Source organism: Thunnus maccoyii, chromosome 12 (genome assembly GCF_910596095.1).
Source record: "Thunnus maccoyii chromosome 12, fThuMac1.1, whole genome shotgun sequence".
Taxonomy (NCBI): domain Eukaryota; kingdom Metazoa; phylum Chordata; class Actinopteri; order Scombriformes; family Scombridae; genus Thunnus; species Thunnus maccoyii.
The window spans coordinates 10,696,641-10,716,402 of NC_056544.1; the positions used below are offsets into that span (position 1 = coordinate 10,696,641).

The 19,762-nt window shown below is 40.7% G+C and overlaps 2 protein-coding genes across 2 annotated transcripts; one reads left to right on the forward strand and one right to left on the reverse strand.

The window, feature by feature from the left end:
• The first annotated feature begins 6,834 nt into the window (after nt 1-6,834).
• On the forward strand, nt 6,835-10,688 carry rpl5a (ribosomal protein L5a). Its single transcript, XM_042429531.1, has 8 exons — nt 6,835-6,945; nt 7,278-7,347; nt 7,467-7,582; nt 7,677-7,811; nt 8,030-8,232; nt 8,951-9,128; nt 10,220-10,308; nt 10,514-10,688. Exons 1-8 carry the CDS (start codon nt 6,943-6,945, stop codon nt 10,614-10,616), a joined length of 897 nt encoding a protein of 298 aa, XP_042285465.1. The 5' UTR covers nt 6,835-6,942; the 3' UTR covers nt 10,617-10,688.
• A 96-nt stretch (nt 10,689-10,784) lies between these two features.
• dipk1aa (divergent protein kinase domain 1Aa) lies at nt 10,785-19,754 on the reverse strand. Its single transcript, XM_042429530.1, has 7 exons — nt 19,640-19,754; nt 18,863-18,950; nt 14,505-14,639; nt 14,103-14,210; nt 13,839-14,015; nt 13,563-13,694; nt 10,785-13,385 (listed from the first exon to the last, which is right to left on the reverse strand). Exons 2-7 carry the CDS (start codon nt 18,914-18,916, stop codon nt 12,705-12,707), a joined length of 1,287 nt encoding a protein of 428 aa, XP_042285464.1. The 5' UTR covers nt 18,917-18,950; nt 19,640-19,754; the 3' UTR covers nt 10,785-12,704.
• Nucleotides 19,755-19,762: the final 8 nt, after the last annotated feature.

Sequence of the window (19,762 nt, forward strand, 5' to 3'; positions counted from 1 at the left end):
AAGCCTGTGGTTTATTTGTATTTCTATGCATTTATTTGTTTCCTGTCAGATGTTTTTAATCTAGTTTCTGCAAACTGCAAACAAATGCCTAATCTCAGCTATAAAATTATTGTTTATTCTTGTAAAAAAATATCTCCTAACTGAACCAAATTCCTCTGTCATTTCTGCACTGCTAAAGTTTCTTTTAGCTGAGGCTCTGAAATGTGACGGACACATTTTCACACGAAAAACATCACTCTGTTGGTTTCTGCATAGGGTGTAAAACACTGGTCACATGTCGGGTGAAAAAAAAAAAAAAAAAGGCTGGGCTTTCACACAGAAACTCACATAATCTGCCGAGTGTTAATGTTAGCAGAACTCAATTCAAGGTTTCAGCAGAACTGATTTGGTTTCGCTGAACTCAGTGTGTATCATATACTTGGGTATTTCCTGCTTTACGTCATCCAGGACAAATAACTTAAATTGTACATTATATACATAGTATCATAGTATTCAAACACTGAAAATTGTGTGAATGTTGGAATTGTGTTGACAAATTAATAAGCTACGGTACAGGTCAAAAGTTTGGACATATTTTCTCATTCAATGGAATGGGAAGGTGTGTCCAAACTTTTGACTGCTACTGTATATGCAATCCTTACGCCCAGTAGGCAATTTTAGGGGGAGGGGGTTTGAGAGGGGGAGGGGGGGGGGGGGGGGGGGGGGGGGGGTGCCACCCCCCTTGTTAGCAAAATGACCAAAATGCATCCTCCTTGTTAACCTGCCATCCCCCTTCTCCATCCCCTAGTAGCAGAGAGAGTGCAGGAGCAGAGGGGTTGTTTAGTTGAATATGTTAGTCTAGTCTGCTTGACTAGACTAAGGTTTGAATGAGGTTTATACAAGTTAGAATCTATGCCCCGACCATGGCTCTGAAATATCAGTAGCCTAACTTTGCTGTGTATTGATAAATCCATGGCGCTGTCCGTGGCGATCAAGTAGCAGACAGATTTGTTATCGCGCCTTTTTCTCTCAGTCCAACCCTTCTGTCAGTTTCTTCTGGGATCTATAATATTCTCAAAACTTTATACTATAAATACTCAATTCTATACTATAGCTGATATACTCCATAGAGTAGTGTCACGACAACACCATCATGATCAAAGTGACAAGTAGCAACGTGTAGAGAGGATCATAGAGACACACTGCTGTTAGTAATCACAATTATAGTATCAAGAATTAGGATAGGTTTATATGATAATCCTGCAGTTCTCAGGTTAGGTAGTTATTTAACTAACTCTAACCCTAACCCTCCCATTGGGCCATTTCCCCTGTTAGAAATGAACAAATCACCCACTACTCTTTTGTCTTTATGAAACTTATGAGCATTGTGAGTACTCTTCTATCCAAACCGTCACAATGTGTCTGTATGCAAATGGAAATAAATGTAATCAACTGTGAGAAAAAAAAGGCAGGAAAGACAAGAGTGTGTTCTTATCTGTGGTGTGCCTGCAAGCACATTTGTTGACGTGTGACTTTCTGCAAGTCATTTCAATCCACCATAACCTCACCAAGTCATCGTCTTTCATTTCTATTTTGTGACTTTGAGGATGAAAATATGAGTGTGCAACACACAAAACAACCGGTGGATCAAGCGGTTGCATCAGCATTACAACAGTACGGGTGACTAAAAGCAAAGGATCAAATACACATGACAAAAACTCAAACTCAGGATCCCCTCAGGAAGTGATCATTTAGAGCGGACAAATGCACAAGTAGTATTACCCCTTCATCTGCCCACCACACCCTCCGCCCACAGGGTGAACCTTTAATAACCGCTGACCACTGCCGCTGAGAGATGACTGGACAGTTGCTCATCATTGTGAAATCAGTTTTGCAGAAACAGAGCTTGAACGACTGGTAAAAGCTGTCCACAAGAGTGACTTTGACTTTTCTTATCAACACTGAGAACATCTGCACAGAGAGTGACAGTGAGGGATATTATCTAACTTGCTGGAACAGAAAAGCAGAAGATCATGGTTCCTTTTTTTTCAGCAGTTACCGAGAGATTTAACAGATAGACTCCCACTGCATTACTAATTTCAATAGAGAAACTATTAAATGATTTTTTTCACCCAACAAAATGTGTGAAATGGACAGTTGACCATCTTATATAACATGACTTTAGGCAGTGAACTGTAATATACTTGCCACTGAAATGTAATGCTTACACATTTAGTGAGTAGGTGTTTATACGACTCAAACAAAAATCATATGTATGACATGTATTACACAAAATATTTCAAATCTAAACTTTTCACTGCATTCTGGTCACCCTCAAAAATGTCATCAGCTTTAAAATCAGTGCACATAAATAAGTACATTTATTTTTATACACTAGCTCTTTTTTAGTCTTTTTAGTTAGTCACTTTAGTTCCTCACTTTATGCTATTTTAAAGGGATAGGTTGACATTTTTAGGACAAATGTTTATTTGCTTTCTTGCTAAGAGATAGATGAGAGGATTGTTACCACTCTCACATCTGTACACTAAATATGAGCTGCTGGCAGCAGCTAGCAAAAAGACTGAAATAAATGGGAACAACTAGCCTGGTTTGGTCCAAATGTAATAAAATCTGTCTTCCAGCATCTCTGAAACTCATTAATTAATACATTATATCTATAAAAATGACACATTGTGGTTTTATGGGGGTTATGTGTTTCCTGGAGTTTGCCTGATTGTTGTTTTGACATTTCAGTTTTTGTACAGATTAAAGTGCAGTGCAGGACTTTTGTCTACCCCTTCTAGCAGTGAGAGTAATTACAACAACACTGTCTCCACATGCTTATGTCACTGGCTCCACTGTAGCCTACTCTGTTGCCACTGTTGCAGCTGTAAAATGGTGGATAAATTGAGAATTTGATCCATTTAGAAGAGCCACACGACCAAATTGTTTTCTCCCCATTCAAATTAGCAGAGAGCTAACTGGAAGTTAGCCGCTCGGCCAGCAGAAGTCAGACTGCATTCATCCAGCCAGCACAGGAATGTCAAATCCGACACCAGATTAAAAACTCTGTATACTGTGAAATACAGAGAGATTTACCTGCCATTGATAGGCTTAATCAGCATTGTGGGAACTCATTTGGCAAGGGCTTGAATGTAACAGATGTTCATTTATATGTAGAAGTTTCACACTGCAGGTTTAAACAAACAATATATATAACGTGTTAATACTTGAGTTTAAAGGACCAGTGTGTAAGATTTAGTGATATCTAGCAGAATGGACTTGGCAGAAATGGAATATAATATTCATAAGTATGTTTTAATTAGTGTATAATCACCTGAAAATAAGAATTGCGTTTTCGTTACCTTAGAATGAACCCTTTATATCTACATAGGGAACGAGTCCTCTTCCACGGAGGCTGCCATGTTGCACCACCATGTTTCTACAGTAGCCCAGAACAGTCAAACCAAACACTGACTCTAGAGAGGGCCTTTCACGTTTTTCATGAGTTTCATGGCCACCGTAGGTTCTCCTACATGCCTTGGATGGGACCGGGAGGGGAGAGGTGCTGGTAGGCAGATTTTGTTACCTTCAGACAGAGCAAGGCTAGCTGTTTTCCTTGTTCCTGTCTTTACGCTAAGCTAGGCTAACATGCTGCTGGCTGTAGTTCCATATTTGACTGAAGGGTTTCTAAGTGGTATCGGCCTTCTCATCTCAGCAATCAAGTGAATAAGCGAATTTCACAAAATGTCAAACTATTTCCTTAAGTATAGGATCTGAATGCTTCTTCCACCACTGTTTAAAATAATGTGACAATGAAATAACACCAGCTATTTACTGCAGTAGACTATTATTGTATGTCAACATTGTTAGTGATAATATAGAGTTTGAAATTTTTCACTATTCTTACCAAAATGACAAATATATACTTTACAATAAAACAACAGAGTAAAACAATTAATATGCTGACAACAATACCTGAAAAAAAGAGTAGAACAGAATAAAACAATGAATATTACACTGAATTATAGAGACTTACATATCAGTTTTGAGCCAATGGACAAAAATCATGGAGATATAATCAGTTTTTCTCCTTCCCAGACAGAAAAAGGCAGAACATTAAGTTGCTTTGCTTTGTGGTATGATTCATGTACTCTTGGTGTTTGGTGTTGATTTTCTGAAAATTCTTCTGTGTCTGAGTACTTCTCTGTCCATGTCCATGAACTCTGGGACCTGTGCTGAACCTTCTGAATGACACCACCAGAATGACGTCACATTAATTACAGGAGCGTTGCATCGCTGGGTGGTGTTTGGGAATAGGTGGATCCACAGTGTGAGCGGCATGTTTCTGCTACTGCTCTTGTTGCTCATATCACTCTTACTAACTGCTGCTGAATGTGAGCTCACTTGTGATGTGCTTTCAGTGTATCATGGTAATTTTCCAAGTTACTCAACACTGTGATTTTACTATAAATAGAGATGTGGGACTGAATGACGGAAAGCATGGTTGCTATTGTTGTTGTATCATATTGTGATTTACCACTTTATTCATGCTATTTGTAAATGTAGATTTTGTCATATATCATCTCATTGCAAGTGTTGAGCATGTTGCCTAACCTGCCTTGAAGTGATTAAATCATGAAGAGCAGCATGAAAAAAGATTTATTGTAGCATTATACATTTTATTTAAGTTAATCAACAAAATCTTTTAGTTCTAGATTAGTTTTATCTCCTTCACATCTCTCTTTAATATAAACTTTTAGCCACATTGACAAGGATCCTATTTTTATACAGTTTTCCATTTTTAGGATTAAACAAAAACAATGCATAGTTAGGGCAGTGGAGGGCACAACTATAGTACAGAACCTCATAATTAAACATTATGTTTAGTTGATTATCTGTACTGGTGATAATATGGTTTATGTGATGTATAAAGGCTACCAAGTTATGAAATCATCTCAATTATAGACTCAAAAAAGTAACGACATGGCAGTTAGAGCAGCCAGACGCCTTCACCTGTTATCTGGATACAGGTAAATGCAACGTTGAATGTCATCACGTGATCCCAAATCATTCCAGGACCTTCATTATTATCACTTAACATAACTACTTTCTTACCACATCAAAAACGTATAGAATTCAAGTAATCAGTAATCTATTGAGAAAAAGACCTTATGAACCTTCTAACTCAACAAAGGCATCCTTGTTTCAATTATAATAGCATAAGTGACAAAGTTGTAATATCATTCAAGGTAGAAAACTGAGACATTAAACGGCTTCCCGCATGATAATAATGTCCAGGATGTTTGTGCGTAGGCGTGCAGCCAGCTCAGACAAAAGTATGCCTCAGATTCTGATTCAGGAGTCAAATATTATGACCTCTCTATGGATTTAAACTCTTCAAAGATGAAATCATTTACATTTTTCCAGCCCAAATCACTTGATTTCACAACATGTGCAGATGATACATCATCAGAGCTGATCTCACAAGCCTCAACTGAGACTTTTTAGCACTTGTTGCTTTTAGCCTTGCTTTCACCTTGAATATGTTATTACTGTTCTGTTTTTAACTGTTTATCATTTACTTTCCATCCTCTATTTAAATGCACTTTTATCTTGTAACTGTACAATGTGATAATCCTTTTGTAGAGCACTTTGAGCTGTATTTTGTGTATGAACGGTGTTGTACTTGTACTTGTTAACATTGTTATTATTATTTAACTGGAAAGAACTATTAACCAACTGGCTCAAGTTTTCTCCAAAAACAGCAGTTTTCAAGGTCAACATTCATGTTATTTGGACAATTTCCGAGCAGATCTCTTTATTTTCTTTTATTTTCCATTGGCATTAATATTTTATTAGGTTTATATAATATATATATATTTTATTTATTTAAACTTTATTTTACCAGGAAAACTGAGATTAAAAATCTCTTTTGCAAGAGTGTCCTGGCCAAGACAGGCAGCAACATAAAATTTCAGAGAAACAACATAAAAACAAGTACAGACAGACCTCTCGTCAGTCAATATAAAATAATAAAATCATGAACAAAACTACAACAAAGGAAAAAATAAAAATACCAACCAATACTTGAACTGAAATGAGAAACAGCAGCAATGTGAGGCATAAAAAAACCTCAGAGAAACCCCACTGACATTGGCAGATAAAAGATGATGAAAAGAGTTCCTGCAGCAAAGCTTTAAACCAATGACAGTAATTTTAAAGGACCAGTGTGTAAGATTTAAGGGGATCTATTGACAGAAATGGAATATAATATTCATAAGTATGTTTTCATCAGTGTAAAATTACCTGAAACTAAGAATTGTTGTGTTTTTGTTACTTAGAATGAGCCCTTTATATCTACAGAGGGAGTGGGTCCTCTTCCACAGAGCCCACCATGTTGTACCGCCATGTTTCTACAGAAGCCCAGAACAGACAAACCAAACACTGACTCTAGAGAGGGCTTTTTGTGTTTTTCACAAGTTTTGCGGCCACCATAGGTTCTCCTACATGCTTGGAAGGAGAGGATGAGGGGTATTCAGTTGGTTGCAATCTGCAACCTCACTGCTAGATGCCACTAAATCCTACACACCGGTCCATATCTCATTTTGTAGAAGATTCCAAGTACACAGAGCAGCATACATAAAAGCTCTTTTACCAAACTCTATTTGAACTTTAGGTACAGTCAACAAAAAACAAACTGTGTAACATGATAATGTAATAAACTATACTGTAATCTTCTGTCATCACCTTGTTCACCTTGAGCAAAGAGAGAACACTAAATCAGTGTAGCAGGACGTGAATGAGGCCCTGCTGCCCCCTGTCGGTTCGGGTGTGCTGTCATCCTCCGGTACAGCAGGGGGAGCTGCTGCTGCTGCAGCAGCAAAAAACTTGCAACGTCAGGCTTCCGCAACCCAGAGACGACTTCAGAGTCTGAGAGGAAGAGAAGCAAAATTCCCCAAAATGGTGAGTGAAAAGTCTCCATGGATGGTCAATACAGGCAGCGTGTGTGTGTACAGATGTTTGTGATAGTAGGCGAGTGTGTTTCCAGCGGTGTGAGGGTTAGATGCTGCTGGATGTCTGCGGCTGCTCGGCTGTCCGGCCCGGCGAGCCGCTCAGCTCCAGCGTGGCGCTTCATGAATGGCTGATGAAACCTCCTGCAAATCCAGAGCATTAAATAACCCCACTTATTTAACCTCAATTACATGCCAGTGTCAACACTGTGACGCTTAAAACACGTAACGTCTGCTGTGTTAATGAACGGAAATGTAACATCTTGACTCTTCTTTTCTTGTCAGGGTTTCGTTAAGGTGGTGAAGAGCAAGGCCTACTTCAAGAGATATGAAGTCAAATTCAGGAGAAGGAGAGGTAAGTACACAGTCCCAGTACACCAGCCTGCATACTGAGCATGCACCAGTAAGTTAGGCTCTTAAGTTTGTTTAAAAGCAGCCTATAAGTGACCCCTGGCTTTGCATCTTGTTTGACAGAGGGCAAAACTGATTTCTTCGCCCGCAAGCGCCTGGTTGTGCAGGACAAGAACAAGTACAACACACCCAAGTACCGGATGATCGTCAGGTTCTCCAACAGGGACATCTGTTGCCAGGTCAGTGTCTGAGAGACTTGAGTGAAACTCATGGGCTCACATTTTGAAAAAATGACCTGATTCACACTCTCCTGTCTTGTCTGTTTTTTTCCAGATTGCCTATGCAAAGATTGAAGGAGACCAGATTGTGTGTGCTTCTTACTCCCACGAGCTGCCCAAATATGGCATCACTGTAGGCCTCACAAACTACGCTGCGGCCTACTGCACCGGGCTGCTGCTGGCCCGCCGGGTAAGAAAACACGTAGAGAAAGCTGCAGGTGTCAGCAGCCAACACATGAATGTGACTGTGATATTTGTGCTGAAACAGCAGGTCAGACGTCAGTTGTGTACCATCAGTGTTTCACAACCGGTCAGATTAGTCATCAGATTCCAAGTTAGTTTGTGGAACAGATTTTTTTTCTCATGGTCCATCTTATTCATGTGTTTTCCCGTCTCCTTTTTTCTCAGCTGTTGCACAAGTTCGGCATGGACCAGGTGTACGAGGGCCAGGTGGAGGTGACGGGGGATGAGTTCAACGTGGAGAGTGTGGACGGTCAGCCGGGTGCCTTCACCTGTTACCTGGACGCAGGCCTGGCCAGAACGACCACAGGGAACAAGGTGTTCGGAGCGCTGAAGGGAGCAGTTGACGGAGGGCTGGCTATTCCTCACAGGTCTGTATGAAACGATGGCTGGTAGGATGTGATGTGGTACACGCTGCTTAATATTGATATTAAAGACTGATTGAGGGTTTCAGGTGAGAGGTCAGAGTGTTGATATGCTGAAACAACAAGAATATGTTCTTAATTTTACTTCCACACAAAATCTGTCACCAATTCAGAGTATAATGAAAGAGTTCAGTTTGCGCAGAAATACACATTTTTGCACTAAATGGAGCCTCACAAAAGCATATTTTTCATACCTACACATGTGTGACTGGTAACTGACTGGTGTCCATGTGGCCGAGGTGGTTCTTTGCTTCTTGATGATGATACAAAGTACGCTGAGCAAAATGTAGTTGGTCCTTCATTTGCATTGGCTGATGTTTACTGTCCTTTCAAGACGGGGCTGAGAGAAGCAAGACGAACCAAAGCACACGTCCATCTTTGAGTTATCGGTTGATGGATGTAATTCATCAAAATAATATTTGATAGGCTGTTGCTTGTGAAACATTTTTTTTATTTACAGATTTAAAAGCCATATTGCACACATTGATCCTTTTTATCTGTTTTACAAATGGTTTGTCCTCCCAGGATGACTAACAGAAGAGCAGAATAACTATAATGACATGATGTTCTGTAAAAATAAAAGAAGAATCAAGTGTTTTGAAGTGCTGAATTGTCAGACTCTGTTAATAATCCAGATGTGATCTCTTCTCCTTCTTGTTTCTAGTTTAAAACGCTTCCCTGGTTACGACACAGAGAGTAAAGAATTCAACGCGGAGGTGCACCGGAAACACATCATGGGCATGAATGTGGCCGACTACATGTCTTACCTGATGGAGGAGGACGAGGACGCCTACAAGAAACAGTTCTCTCGCTTCATCAAGAATGGAGTCACACCAGACACAGTACGTTTAAGGGGACACGTGAGACGTCAGTAGAGCGTCTGTGGCCATGGTTACAAGTGCAGCATCCAATCTAACGACCAGACTTGCTAAATATGAATTCCCCTGAATTATAAATCTTGCTGAAACAGCTGAGATGTATGAAATGACTTGTCAGGTGATTTGACGGTCCAATATAAAACATTACAGGAATTAGGAATTTTTACTTAACTATGTATGACTAAAATAAACTACATTTTAATTTCTTTCTTCAAGTAGTAAATTATCTAGTAAAGTACCAACAGTAGGAAACATGGGCATTGATATTCAGTATTAGCTTATATGTTTGCCAGTAAGTAATGCCAACAATATGTTTTGAGGTAGTTTATAAAGCAGTCTGTTACATAGTTTGTCCACCAGAGTGCACTGCACTTTTTAATCTAAAATATCCCACTCAGTAAATATATTAATCACAATTCATTAATTACCTAATTTAAGGGATTCTCAACACTTGTTTATGTTTTATCATTATTATTTTTTTCTCTCTGATATTGGTCTGTATCAGTGGACTCATACTGCAGTTTCATCCAAAACATCTCTGAAGCTCAGTGTGGAAATGACTTGTCACGTCTCCACTGTTGAATCATTAGTGCACATTGACACGGCTCCAACCACAACTACAAAGGATACGCACAATGCCGTTTTCTAAAAATAGTTACCATTTTAAATATTGCACAGGTGCCAAATCATGTATCAAACTGTCAGATGCAGAAGCAAATTAAATCTGGTCTGATGCTGCACGTAACCGCAGCCTCTTCTGCTCTTACACACTGTGGTCAATCGATAGATTCCCCAAAGTTTTCTACCCACTCTATGTGTACATGAGTCAGAGCTCATACATTTATCAGTAGTTTGTCACTGCTGTATTTGCTGGTTCTTTGCTTCTTGATGATGATACAAAGCACGCTGAGCAAAATGTAGTTGGTCCTTCATTTGCATTGGCTGATGTTTACTGTCCTTTCAAGACGGGGCTGAGAGAAGCAAGACGGATCATCATGCGCAGAGTGAAATGTATCGACTTGGTGCATAAACATGAATGTGTTTGTTCTTTTCAGGTAGAGGAAATGTACAAAAAAGCACACGCCGCCATCAGAGCAAACCCCGTACACGAAAAGAAACCCAAAAAAGACATCAAGAAGAAGAGGTGGGTTCCTAATTTCCACGTTATTTAATCTAAATGCCTACATCACACTATTGGGGAAAATAACCGCCCTCATTCAACGCCAACTCCCTGTCAAGAGTACTGAATAGCTTTAACTGGGAAGATCCCAGTGCTGAGCGGGCAAACATTTCCCACCGCTGTTGTGCTGAATGTTAATGGTGCTGCTGTTGTCCCTCTTTCCGGGCAGGTGGAATCGCGCCAAGTTATCTCTGGCACAGAGGAAGGACCGCGTCGCCCAGAAAAAGGCCAGCTTCTTACGAGCACAAGAACAAGAAGAAGGGGACGGTTAGGGGCTCGGCGCTGCGCTCCACCACGAAGACACAACACACATCACAGACAAATAAATTTATTGCAAACTCAAACTTTTCTCTGTGTCCGTCAATACTTGTGTGTATACTCGGGAATGTCACTACCTTGTTTACTTTTGATTCATGTTCAAATTACACCCACGACTAATATTGACAGTCATAATCTTTTAATCCACACAACAACTCAAAGTATGATGGCTTATGGTGTAGTAGTGTATTTGACAGATTTGACAAGTTACAGTGAAGTGGTATGCAGTTTTAATTGTGCAAAATCATGCTGGTTTCTTCAATAAGTAAACACTTTTTTTTTTAAAACATTTTTAAAATTCAAACAGCAGTGTTGACCACACGCTTGCTCAGTTTTCTGGAAATTACAGGTCCATGTCTGTTTTTAAGTGGTTAAACAAGTCGCTACTCATTCACTTCATATCAGCGACATCTGGAAGGGATCATGAAAAGTCATTTTCTACAGCATTCACAAAATTTGATAAAGATCACCACCTTCAATGGTGCTTTAACATTCATAAAAATGATTTCAGCGTTTTCTCTTATGGCACTGTGACAGGTGAAATCCAAAAATAACATGATTATAGTACATTACCACAAATCCTCTTTCTAGAGAAAAAAAAATACAAGTAGGTAACATTCACAAATATACATTAACGTTTCTCTTCGTGTCAGTGATGCAGCATTGATGATGTCACTAGGGTTACAAGTGTAGAGACTTTACAGCATAGTGAAGAATACTGACTAATACTGACAAATACCTTCATGTTGTCCATTTTTAAGCTACTGACCCGACATGTTATCATTCCGATGGATGACAAATGAGAGGAAAATCCACCACGATTCTCATAACAGCTTCAGTGCTCCAGGAAAAGGATGAATTCTTGCCATTCTTCCAATACTCCTTCATTTGGTGTTGCTGACTAACATGTTAGTCTGAAGTCGTCCATAAGTGCCCAGTTGGGTTGAGATCTGGTGATTGTAAAGGCTGTAGCACATGATTCACATCTTTTTCATGCTTATTAAACTACTCCATGACCACTTGTGCTCTGAATGGAAGCATCTGCATTCATGTTTCCACACTCATTTAAAAGTTTCTCCTTTCATTTTTCACCCATCTGTACAGTGCTCAATAGCATCTTTAAGTCCTAAAATCCCATTTTAGCTCACAGCTTAGTTTGAAAAGCGAGCTTGGAGGAAGGAAATTTGGGGAATTTTATAACAAATAACATAAAATAGTGCAATTTCATTTGGAGATGAAAAAGTCAATTAATTGGTAACTATTTTGATAATTTATGAATAAATCATTTAAGTTTTTTTTTAAGCATAAGTGCCAAAGATTTGCTGGTCCCAACTTCTCAAATGTGAATATTTACAGTTTTTCTCAGTCCTCTGTTATAAATTTATCTTTGGTGTTGGACTGTTGGTCAGACAAAGCGAGCAATGTGAAGACGTCACCTGGACTCAGGGAAATAGATCAAAATGATTAATCAGTTATGAAAATAATCTTAGTTGCAGCCCTAATTTCATTCCATTGTAAACTGGAGCTTTTTATAGCTATAATCACTCCTTCATAATCCTTGTGTTCCTCAGCTTCTCTACGATGAGCCATGTTGGCCCGGACATAACAGCATGATTTTTGCCAGAGAAATAGCTGTTTAGTCTTCCAGCGCACAGAGACTAACAAGAGTAAAACACTGTTTACAAGTTTGTTTTTCCAGCAGTGCCCCCGAAACATTCCTCTGTAATGAACAATACAATACAATACACTGTGGTTGAAAGAACTATTTTAAGTGTGACTGATGGCAACATGCAATCTTTCAATTTCAACATCTCAAAGTACTCAGACATTTTTTCCAGCCCCCGAACTTCTGAAACTGGAATTCTGAGATTGGGATAGAGGAGGTAGAGTCTCCATCGGTCTGTCCATTCATTAGTGTTGACAGTTGATAAAAACGACTTCATTAAATTTGCTACTCTTACATGTTGTATCACAGCATTATTACCACTTAGCTCCATCTGAAGAGCTGACTGGTATTATTTGAGAAGGACTTCCTCTCCTTGTCACGAGTCCTTGGTGTGTGAGATCTGTCTCCACAGCAGAGCTTTCAGGTTGTTGAGGATAAGTGAGTGCTCCATGTTCATCTGTCCAGCATTACCCTTTAGAGCCATACAGGCGTACAGCTGCCTCTCGAGTTCTTCTCTCAGTGCTGACGGTGCCCCACGCAGGAGGTAATCCTTCAGTGTGCTGCATGCTTTTGCCAAATTTGGCTGGACCGGCTCCTCCCTACACCGTTTCTCTGACACGTCGCAGGACGTCTGGCAGTCCACCCCATACAGGCAGTCGGCATCTGTCTCACACTTGAGTGCTCGCATGGTGCGTCTGAACTCATCCTCAGGAACCACCGCTCTAGCGTTAGTGAGGCGGAGCTCGTGGTGGTCAGTGTAACCAAAGTGTGCCGCTGCCAGGTCGCAGATCAGGAAGCTGCCGTAGGTGCCATGGAAGATGTCCTCCACCAGCTCCAGCAGGCCCATGGAGATCTTAGCTTTGCGAGGCCATGAGGGGGTGAACCACTGGTCCATAGTGCGCTGTACTCCACTAGGCACCCAGGATACAAGCGGCCAGGGTAGAGACAGACCGTACAGGGGCCCGTAGGGGACACGCTCCGTCATGTAGAGGTCCCCGCAGTAGCCCAGGAGGCGAGGAGTGTGTCCACGGTCCTGGAGCAGCAGGCCCAGCAGCACCTCAAAGAACACAGCAGAAACCTGTTAATCTATCTGCAGCTGGATTCAAGTCTAATTTCCCGTTAACACACACACACACACACACACACACACACTCGCTCTTCCACACTGAGCGATAAGACAACAACAGGTCAGGAAAAGTTGTTCATTTTCCTTTTCAGCAGCCCGTTTTTATACCTCGTCCATCTGTAGGAGGGCCCATGTAGAGCGGGCTTCTGGCAGTGACACCCGTCCGTCTTTGTTGCCATCGGCGACAGAGAGGATCTGGCTGACCAGGCTGGCGAGGTTAGCCTGCTCTCCAAGCTTGGACTGGTGGACAAAGAAAGACAGAAAAAATGTCATCTACTGTAACAGAATGCAACTGAAAAAATGTTTCAGGCTTTAGTCCTTCACGTCTCAGACTCAGCACAAACTGTTCTGTAGTCTCTGAACATCTCGAGTAAGGTCGCTTACCTTGAGGTGATTAAAGACCATCTCTTTGAACTTCTCCACTGATGTGCCTCTGGTGGGCTTGTCAAACACGGGGGCCTCCCTCCGTGGCTCCAGCTCCTCGCCCAGCTCATAGTGCACAACTTCCCCCAACTTACAGCGAATAATCCCATCATGGTCTCCCCAACTTCCTGTATACACCTGATCAAACAGTGGTAAAGGATGGACTATAACCACACAGTCACATGTCTTATTCCCAAAAAATATTGATGTGAAATGATCTCTTACCTGGTTGTTTGGCAGTGTTGACAGACACCTGCTCATGTAGAGTGTTTCTTTATCACACAGACTACGGCAGGCAGAGCCATCGATGATTCCTCTCCTGTATTTATCACACTTAGAGAAAGACAGAGAGAGAGTTCAGACAAGTATGGTTTATCTTCAAGTCTTGTCCTAATTTTATTCAACTCAAATAACATGTTTTGCTCGCCACAAAGACATCAGAGGTCAAGTCTATGTTTCAAACCTGAGAAATCATTAGCAACCACTTCTGAATTCCTGAAACTGACATATTACATCAAACACGTGTGATGCTCATGCATATAGTGGACAACGTCTTTGAACAAATTGTGGTTATAAGTTGATTTTAAAAATAGAATAATGAGATCTAAACAGAACGTGATTACTCACAATAGCGTTTTTGCACTCGTGTCCTCTGCACAGCTCTGTGTAGGCAGAGTATTGCACGTAGAGCACCCAGCTCCCCACCAGCACAGTCAGCCATGTGAGGAACAGGTACTTCACCCGCACAAAGGAGATCCGAGCCTGTGGAGGGCGAGCAGAAATGGATCAGATCATGAAAATGTTCTTGCCTTACAGTCAGACTGACCAAGCATAGATTAGTCCAATAATCTCTGTATAAATAAGATCACCCTACTGTGCAGTCCTCACAATTTTAATGTATTTTCTCAATTCATGTTGTTATGAAACTACATTTCTGTGTGTCCATATTAAGATGTACTATCTGTATTAACATGTTATACAGGCAAAGATACAAACAACAGGTCTGCACTTCCTAATCAACCCTAATCACATAATAGGTTACCATGGTGACAGCATGAGGGGTGACCAATAACAAGGTGCTGGCTGGCTGATTAGTTGCCGTTTGCAAAAGTAGCTCGTTAAACTGGAAAACGGTTCTGAGGTGCAGATCCAGTTGTTCCAATGTGACATGCCAATCTGATTCATGAAAAAAATCAAATTACAGCCCGTGTCACAGGATGCGCATCACATGTCTTACAATACACTCTTGGACAGAGGTCCTGTTGTTCCTGTGACAATGTGCGAGTTAATGCAGTCAGGAACTTATTTAAGTGTAGTGATAAAAACTCTTAAATATAGTAAGACCTCACACTTTGTGTAGATAACATTGAAGGTGCAAAGACTTACAGAAAAACCTCAACTCAAAAGAAAAACTAAAAGTGAGGCAACACAGTTGAAAAGAATAGAACAAGATAAACATGTAGATCTACAACTAATGACTTATTTCGATCCATTTACTATCCTTTTTTTGAACATATTAGGTATTTACACTACAATGCCAGAAAATAATGAATTCCCATCAAATGTTACCAGAGTAATGTCTTAGAATTGCTTCTGAACAACATCTGAATGAAACATTTCAGTCTTGCATTTATAATCTTATAAAACTGAGTAAATCAAAATAACTCTTGTAACAACTCTCAAATGATGAAACCGTATAGAGCAAATATTTGCTGGTATCCAAATAAGAACTGATTTTTATTGACAAATCTATTAATCATGTCAGCAGTACATACAGTCAGTGACTACTATGAAATACAATTGTTAATACAAGTGTGAATGTGAATATCATCCGGTGTGTGTTTGTCCATGTTGAGTAAAAACATGCAGCGGAGCGGTGAAATAGAATTTAGGTCAAACTTGCTGTGTCAGCTACAGTTTGTGACTTTTTACTAAAACAAAACTGCAGGGAGTTTTTCTGCAACCACTATTACTGCACTCGGGGGATAAAGTGATTTTGATTCTCACTCTGATCACATGGCAGGAACAGCTTATGTTGTGTATCTTGGCAGCGAGCTGGGCTCCTCGATTCAGCTTCAGCACTGTTTCCAAATCCCAACAAAATATGCACCCGGTGCGGCAGGGACAGAGTCGAAAACCTCTTTATCTTTGGTGCGCTGTGATCACTGTGCTGTATAAACAGCTCTGGTCTGGACAGAAGATCTGTCTGTTTTGGGCTCATATAAACTGAGGCAGAAAGTAGAGAATCAGAGCGAACGGTCTAATTGATGTCATTAGTTTAGATTCATTAGAATTTTTAAGGCGTGTGACTTCTTTGCAGGTCTTGAACATGATAAAAACCTTTATGGGGTCTGGGGCTTTTTCATGGAGTTTGTTCCCATAAAATATGCAACACATCTCCACTTTGAACTACAGACTTCACAAAAAAGCAAAAGGAGGTACAGGAAAACCGTAATTTCCTTGCCTCGCTGTCCCCTTGGTATTTTTTGCCAAATCATCCATTACAACTTTAACAGCACATAGAGGTTAGAACCAGAGAGACAGCCCCTCTTCAGAGCTGCTGTTTTTCAATGCTGTGTCCTGAAGAGATGAACAAACAGATAGTTGTGAGCCTCCATGGGGGAAACAGGAGGTATCAGGGGAGTACAAAACAACTACACACTACTATCAGATCATTTGGCACGTATGTGGGTGCTGTGTGTACATGAATGAAACACACACAAACAATATGGTGAGATAAAGGACAATGTTTGAAATACACGGAAAGCCATTGAGGCCAAAAATATGTGAAACTGACATAGTAACGGGTGACTGACTTTGAGTCATGTGCGCATGCTGCCTGTTTAGTGTGTCTTGGCAAGTCTATGCAAACACATGATGTAGCCTCGAAGTTAAAGAAGTGAAACCCGAGCAAGCTTAATCCGTCCCTTACTCTCTATGGTCCTTCACAGTGTCTCTTCTTCTGTGGAACTTAATATGTGGTGTCTGTCTTAGCTAAGCTAGCATTAGATATTCAATGATCCCATTTAAGTGTCAAAAAGGTTGACAAATATAATCTGAAAATACCATATACAATGAAGTAAATGCAAAAATTTGCTGTACAGTAATGTTTAAAATAAAGTGAACCAGACTTGGATACCGTTGAAATAGATCAAAATAAAATCTACTCCTGAATGAAAAGGGTGTAAAATATCTTAGTGTACAGACAGTTGAGGTTACAGCAGATAATGAAGACACTGATGATAACTGAAGCCGGTAATAATTAATGCAGGCAGGAAAACGTCTCACAGAAATCTGCACAAAACCAGTAGTACAAACTGTAGGGTTACCTGCTGTCAGCAGTTATATTCAGTTACTCGGCATTAACCCTCATGAAGTATTGACTGTCTTATAGTCCAGCCGCTGCAGCAGGGACAAAAGACCTGCAGTATCACGTCATCTTCCTACACTGTGGATGGAGCAGCCTGTTGCTGAAAGACCTGATGAGGCCCTTGGGGTTTCATGTAGGGATTGGAAAGTATTGTCCATCATTTTCTCTCCCATCTCCTCTATCAAGTCCACAGAACTCCTCAAGACAGAGCTGTCTGTCCTTTGAGATGTCCCTACCCCATTACGTACTGTAGAAGACAGCTGATGCTGTCACAGTACCAAAACGTCTTTACAGTGCTTATGAATTGCAATGTTAGTATCAAAGAGAGACCCAAAACTGTCTGTGCAAAGCAGGAAGGACACAAAATCTGAAACTCTCATGCTGCTTTTTGAACTCAAGTAGATCAAAAAAATGCTTTGAAATTCAAAAGCTCTTTTGTCCTACTTGAGTTTAAATAGATTTTTAGGAGTTTAGGGAGTGCAAGGTTAGCTTCAGTACAGAAGCTGTGTGTTAATGTGTAGATGTGGAGTCTGTTCCAACTCCCTCAAACCCTGAAAATGGATCGGTCTGTTCTGGGTTTTTCTCAGCAAATCTATCCAGATAAGCCTGTGAACTTGCTTCTTAGAGCAACTCTGTGAACGTTGATACAAACCACACACCATATCCTGTAACAGACCTCTGCCAACAGTATCTGAACTGAATTAAGATCAGAAATATATGAATGTCTGACAAGTATAGTATATTCTTTTCCTCTTTGCAGATACAGGGGCTGTGCATAACAGCAACCTTGGCAAATGACATAATACTGTATAAAAACTCACACAACACCAGTGTGGCTAAAAATACACAGTATATGCTCACTTCCTCTATGAATAGAGAAATCTTCTCTGCCAATATGTTTCCCCCCCTGAGCTCCACATGGCTCAGCTGTCAGAGGACTTCAGTAATCAGACTGTTGTCCATGCCCAAAGTTGTACTAAACTGACTGTTCTCTACTATATGTTTTAATGCAGCAATATGTTTACGCTTCCCTAGAGCAGATGCAACCCTGTATTCTTGCCTTAATGTACTGGGAGTAGTTGTTGGCAGCAGGCCAGCATTACCCAATTCTGCAAATTCAACCTTTATTATCCAACCAAAAGGATTACTGCTGCTCTGGCAATACTGGAGGTGATGAAACAATTGTGAGCTCTGAGTGAAAGTCTTGGAAGCCAATCAGTCAAATGTGAGGAGCAGAAAACTTAAAAAAAAAGATGAAATGGTCCCCGACAGCGATTCCTCCCTCCCTATATTATAAATCCTGGCATTACTACAATTTCTCCTGAGCTACTTCACACAGACACTGTGGTGGGCCTATTCTCTGATCTGTGTTAACCCTTCTGGATCAGCTGAAGGATTGTCAACTTAATCTTTCACCAGCAGTCACATTCCTCAGGTATTATGAAACCGGCTACTGTGCCCATCAGAGCAGCCTAAGGACGTAAATGTTTACTGCCAGCTGTCAGCCTGATGTGACACCTCGACGACCCCCCATTACACAATCAATGCAAACACAGCCCCGCTGCACATAACGCTATCACAGTGTATGGAGCAATGATCGAACAGTGATATTTACCTGGAAGTAGAAAGACTTTTTCACCCAGGCCCGTGGAAATAGACCCTTCGCCATCACAAAAATAGATCATCTCAATACGTGGACCTGGCTGAGGGAGACCATCCAAAACACACGGGAGGAGACGTCTTCCAATGAGTGCAAAACGCCTCGTTCAAAGATCAGGCACAAATGAATGCATATTATCTGATTTCGGCCCCCGACTGCCGGCTTGTCTTGTCCGTGTGAAGCGGTCTGATATTAACACTTTGCCTGCGCCTCTGCTCTTCGCAGCAGCTGCTGATTTTCAAGCAGAACAACATACCTCCAAAAGCTGGAGGGGGAAAAAAACTAAACGAAAGGTTCAGGGCGCAGGCGCAATTTGTTCTGCTAACAAACAAACCGATCTGAAGTTTTCAGGTCAGTAACCAAACTGACGCAAATGTGTCAAAGTGCATTCATTCACTTTTGCCGCACAATCTGCCTTCATATCAGCCAGCGAGTCATTGTGAATGTAGTGTGTGGTCGCTGAAGTCTGGGGCTGCTGTCAAGCTAACAAGCAGCAGTATAACAAACTTCCGCTGCGTCTTTCATAATTAAAAAAAGTGCCCAAAAGCAAAAAAATGACTTCCGGTCAAAACATGCAAAAATTAAAATGACTTGTCACAACTGCATTATTTTGTATCGTCACAGAGTGGCTGTAATTTCACTTAAACTCTGCTACGTCACGGTCAAGCTTTGCTAATGTCATCTACGTAGAACGTGTCTGACCGTTAGCTTATATATATATATGACACTTACAGTAAAGGCAGTTTGTATCTGATGTATCTGCACCAACAAAAGAAGCTGCGCAGTAAAAACAAAAAAAGTGCGGTGTTCGAGTAACTACGACATCTTGTGCTTCTTTAAGAGGCGGGTATGTTT